The 5,913-nt window shown below is 26.7% G+C and overlaps 1 protein-coding gene across 1 annotated transcript in view; it reads right to left on the bottom strand.

Moving 5' to 3' along the window:
* LOC18033443 overlaps positions 1–1,372 on the bottom strand; it is a 21,200-nt gene extending 19,828 nt beyond the window's left edge. Inside the window, 3 exon segments of the mRNA XM_006421048.2 lie at positions 30–73; positions 75–266; positions 1,082–1,372. Coding sequence (XP_006421111.2) covers positions 30–73; positions 75–266; positions 1,082–1,372 — 527 coding nt within the window.
* Between the last annotated feature and the right edge of the window lie 4,541 nt (positions 1,373–5,913).

Genomic DNA, 5,913 nt, shown 5'->3' with positions numbered 1-5,913 from the left:
CAGATTTTAGATAATGGGCACTTATGGACGTATATGAAGAAATCTGGATCAAAATTTCCATGTCGCTAAGCCGGGCTTGCTGAAATTGAAGCTAAGGAGCTTCCAATTGCGATTTTTCTTTGATGCTGTTGATGACTAATTTCTCCTGGTTTTGAAATCTTTGATAAAAGCTCTTCCTTCTTTTGCATTAATCTCTCGACTTGCTGCTGGAGTTCTGGTATATATTTTAGCACACGTGAAACTGTGGCTGGAATGCTTAACTTCTTCTGAAACAATCATAAAACACCATAATTACGTTCTGAAATAAAGTATTTAATAAAATTAAAGTTTTGATGGTTGTATTGGACATGGTTAAAAATGACAACGGGGTTGGTCCACCACAGACCTGCAAGACCTCAGACATGGATCGATCTTAATGGATGGGTTTGAGAGGTGATCTCTTTACTATCATTACAATATAATGATATTTGAAATTAAACGTCATCGAAACCTATTAATTAGTCGACACTTAGATGATGCAGTATAAATATGAATTCATACGAGATGACTCGAACCATAAACCTCAGGAGTGGAGCGAGGGAATTTATGTTAACCACTAGTTAGCTAAGGGTGGTTTTGCTGGAATGGTTTGTGCTTAAATTAAAAGAAATTAGGCAGATTTAGGTCTCAATATAAGCTTGGATCTAGATCTACACCTACTTAACAATGTTAAATGTTTATTTTAGTTATTAAAATAATTTAGGGTTCGCTACTGTAGTAATTGTAAAAATCAAACTAGAGTACAAAACATTAATAATTAAAATCAAAGTCACCAGTTTCTCTCTCTTTTCGAATTCTACTTGAATGGTGAAGAAGAATAAGAAAGTTGTTAATTTCAATTGTTCCATATACTTCATGAAGGATTAAAAGCTAGAAGATTTTCTTGATCTGACTCTTCAATTAATTTTGACGCATTATTATTTTTGAACGAATTATATGTTTGATATTAACGCGTTAATTTTTTTTTTTTACATTTTTATAAGTTATCGGTTAATTAGTGCCTTTTGTGGAATTAGATAAATATATTCAACTAAATACTAACCGTTTGATCTGCAACGGGAAGTAATGAACGGAGAGATGAATAGAGACTGTTGATCTTCTTGCGTCGATCACGCTCGCTGGCATTGTGATAGAGCTTCTTAACCATCGTGGGGTCTCCACTATTTGCTGAAAATGAAGCAGAACGATCAAATTCAGCTTGTGGCTCAGATTCTTGAGGAAATTGAGGAGATTCCTCAATAGTTTCAGTGATGTAGTCTTGTTGATGGCATATGGGATTAATCTCTAAGGGCCACCCAAGGCTTGGAAAGAATGGAGGAAATAATGCACACATGGTTCAAAAATTAGTTTTGATATGTTGAAATTAAGTATGGCTAGAAAGTGAAATGACCATTGCCATGTATATATAACTCCATTAATCCAAACAGAAATCATCTACTTAATATTTTATGCATTGTTTATATTCTAGATGATTTTTTTATTAAAGGAAGGTCTGACAACATATGGAATAAAGAATTTCATTTTAATAAATGATAATGAAAAGGAATTGCAAATTTGAATATCTACCTTAATTTTATCTTAATTGGTTAATTATTTTCTTGATTGATTTGGTTATGGCGTTATTTTATGCATAAATGAGTGAGATCGAAGAAAACAATCCCCTTGCTTCAACTGCGTAGTAAACAACTAAATTGCGTAGACAGTTTCCTTGAAGACTACATAACACAACCAGAAATAATTGCGGGTTGTTAATTTTTTGAAGTAGAACGAATTAAGTATATACATTTTTATTTCAAACACAGAAAAAAAATTCATAAAATATGTGGAGGATCAAAAAGTGATTTGATAGTTATACGTGAATCGTGTAGTTACATTTAAATTATTTCTAAGCCCATAGATTGATTTGTGATAGTAATAATAAAAGAAGATTTTCTTAAATGTAACTTACAGTCAGACAAAATTTACTTAATGACTCACATAATCTCACTATTTTATTACTTGTTTTTGCACTGAAAAGTATGGATATAAGTTGTACAAATGTAACGGTAAATACTTGTTTAATCCTTATACTTTAAGGTAGTGTTTACTTTTTGGAGTGGGAGTGTGGAGTGTGGATTAGTCCCACTCCAGTGTTTACTTACCTTAAAAAAGAGGGGAGTGGGAGTGAGAATCCATTGGTCCTACCCAATTTTGGAGTGGAGAGTGGGATTCCCACTCCCATGGGGGGAGGTGGGAGTGGGAATCCACTCCCCCTCTTCCCATTTTATCCCTATAATTAAATAAATAAATAATATTTAATAAAATAAATAATATCATATTTATTAAAAATAATAATTATATCATATTTATTTTATTAAATTTAATAAAATAAAAATAAATAAATATTATATTTAAATTAATAATATTAAATTTTAATTTTAATAAATATTAATTATTTATTTAATTATTATTAATAATAAATATTTTATTCTAAAAAAATATTAATTTTGTACTATATTATCAATAATAATATTTCATTTGTGTTGCTATTATTAATAATTTTTATTCAAATAATTTAAATTTAAATTAATAAAAAATTATGATTTACATAATTAAGAATATTAGTAATTATTATTAATTTAGAAATATAATAAAATATTTATTTTATTTTCCAAATATTTTTTATTAATTTTTTAATTACAAATTATAATTCTGTACATAAGGATAAAATTGTAATTTAAAATAATTTACTCCCAATATAAGACAAAGTAAACAAATAATTAGGATTCTGATTGACAATCCATACTTTTATTTAGTTTAAGTAAACACCCTACTCTCACTCCCACTCCACACTCCTAATCCAAAGATTCTCACTCCTCAGGATTCCTACTCCAATCCAAAAAGTAAACGTAGCATAAGTGTCTGTTCAATGCTTATATTTTAAAAAATACCTCAAGACACCTCCTAATAATAAATATGTGATATTCTTACCCTTATTTTTCTTTGTTTTTATAATAATAACCTTCTCAAGGCACTCATATTATTGAATATGTGAACCTTCTGCCCTTATTTTTTTCTTTGTCGTCATAATAATAACACCTTTATTACAATCTTAAGAGTATTAATTAATTTATCTATAAAAAATTTAATTAGCAAATTCACCAATAATTATCAATCTAAAAGAACTAGTATTTTTTTTTATACTCTTACAACAATCTTTATAACAATTATTTATAAATAAATTAACACCAGCCAACTTGAAGCTATATTTAATATCTTGTTGTGTTGTCTTGCTAATAGTTATCTATAAAAATTTAAGTTACTAAATTAACCCTAAAAGTAAAATAAAAATTAAAAAATATTTTAATTATTATTTTACTTTCAACTTTAAATAATAAACAAATTTACTTTAATTTTAATTTTAATGTCAATTTATTAAGTTAACGTTTTTTTTCTTTTCATTAATATCACTAAGAATATTGTTACAAGGGTATAATAATAAAATTAAAGAAAAATAAGACTAAAAATATCACATATTTATTAATAGGGGTGTCTTAAAATATTTTCTTAAAATATACATATTAAATAGACACTTAACTCCAAATATAGGGAACTAAATGAACATTCACTTTAAATGTTACTTAACAAAATCTATTAAAAAAAAAAACTTTTATATTAAACTATTATGACCTGGTAGTCCATCACAGCTAAGACCTTGACCAATTTGTTTTTAGTGATCTTGATGACCAACTTAAAGAAGGCGATGAGATCAGGAATGACATAAATTTGCCCCTGCGGTCGCTCTCTCCATACTCCATATAGATATATTAAATTACACTTATAAAAAATTTGGTTAAATTGTCTATTGAGGAAATCCTAGCCCTCATCGCTTAATAAACACTTTATTAATAAGAAAGTACTCCAGAACATTTGTATACCACTCAGTGTTGAAGCAGATGAAGATAATTAATTAATGAGTATGGTCCTGAGCAAGAAAGAGAGGCTGCTAAACGTATAGAAGGCGCGTGCTGCGAATGGCATACAGAGCCCAGATTAGGAGTTATTGCTGCCATGCACGTGAAGGAGCTGCCACGTCAGAGGGGAGCGCACAGTCTACTTGTTCCCAGCTTGAGGCATTATAATTTCGATGCGTGGGATGTGTTCGTTAAATTTGATGAGATAGAATGGGATAGAATGAGATTAAATATAATATGATATAATAGTATAGAATATATTTGATATTCCCCTGTATTTGACGAAGTTTAGGATTAGAATTAATTAATAATAAATAAATATTTATTTAACATAGTTCAATTGAATTATAATATAAATAAAAACTCACTTAATAAAAATAAAAATATTTTTAATTATAAAATATTTTAATATTTTTTATTTATTATAATTCATATTAAAAAATTACAATTATAATTTTTTATTATTACTAGCTAAAAGTTTTGTATTAATAATTCTACTAATCAACGTTAATGATATTAATTAAATCTCAAATTCCACCGATAACTTCATTAGATATCTTACAACTGGAATCTCTCCTTTTTTTTTTCAAGTTAGTTCCTCAACCACCGTCACTTCAGTTAGATTCATGCATGATACACTTTTTAGTTATTGAGAGAATTTAAATGCTCTCTTTCGGATTAAGGAAAAAGCTTTCAGAGATCTTTTTTCTTTTGGAAGATATAGGAGCGAATTCTTATTTATATTTATTAGTTATATTTCCAATATTTATATTATAATTTTTATTTTTATTTATTAAACATTTAGTAGTTATATAAATTAAAATAGTATCAAAATTTGATAAAAATAAATGATTATAATTTAAAAATATTATTTAAATTAATAAATAATTGTTTTTAAATTAATATATTTTTAAATATGGATTCCGTGTTTTTAAAAATTAATAATGATGTTCATTATAATTTGTTACTTACATTATTAAAATTAAATTTTTATACATTTATCACAGATTAATATAATTTTAATAAATTTAAATTAGTATATTTAATTGAGTTAAAATTATAATCCTAACCTAACTAATTCCATGGCCCCCTATGGGATAAATTTTATTTTCTAATTTGGATTATATGATGCAACTAAGAATAAGAAATGTGAAGGCATTTTAACTCTCCAAATAGTGGATATGAGATATTTTGTTTCCAATAGTCCCATCCTATACTTTTTTTTTTTTTATCTCATTATCAAACATGCCCATATGTGGAGTAATGATTTAATTGGAAAAAGTGATTCACATAACGCTATTTGGTTAATTTATAGTTTCAATACTATTCACAAGGAGTCATAGATTTATTGTGTGTCCAGGTGCTCATTAGATTATCTTTATAAATAATTTTCCAATCAAGTATACTTAATTGTATTAAAGTCAAAATAAACTAAAAGATAAAAAAATACGTATTCCAGTGCAGTGTATTTTCTACTGTAGTTATTAAATTTATTATTATTTTTTTATCTTTTAAATTGATTTTGACCATATTAAAGCCATTGATACTCGATTGGAGGTTTACTCATACATATTTTTGCCTATTTCTTAGCCTATAAAATAATTTTTATTACAAGTCAACTAGAAATTTCTTATAGAATCTTGGGGTTGGCAGTATCGGAACTAATCAGTTCCTCAAATCATGAATAGAACTTGAACCTATTATATTAACTGAATTGAATCGAAATAATTCTATTCGGTTCATTTTTTATTTTTTAATTTTTTTTTCATATTTAATAGCCCCTTTTTTTCCTAAATTTTTATCTATATAAAAGTGCACACCATATACAAAATTATAAGTTTATAAAACCAAAACGTTTATTTTGCACTATATAATCCTCAACCTTAACCCTTTCAATGGTTTAAAAATAGAAGCAAAAAAT

This window comes from Citrus clementina, unplaced genomic scaffold (genome assembly GCF_000493195.1).
Source record: "Citrus clementina cultivar Clemenules unplaced genomic scaffold, Citrus_clementina_v1.0 scaffold_9, whole genome shotgun sequence".
NCBI classification, from domain to species: domain Eukaryota; kingdom Viridiplantae; phylum Streptophyta; class Magnoliopsida; order Sapindales; family Rutaceae; genus Citrus; species Citrus x clementina.
The sequence above is the reverse complement of the archived record's forward strand: the minus strand, read 5'-3'. Positions and strand labels throughout refer to the sequence as shown.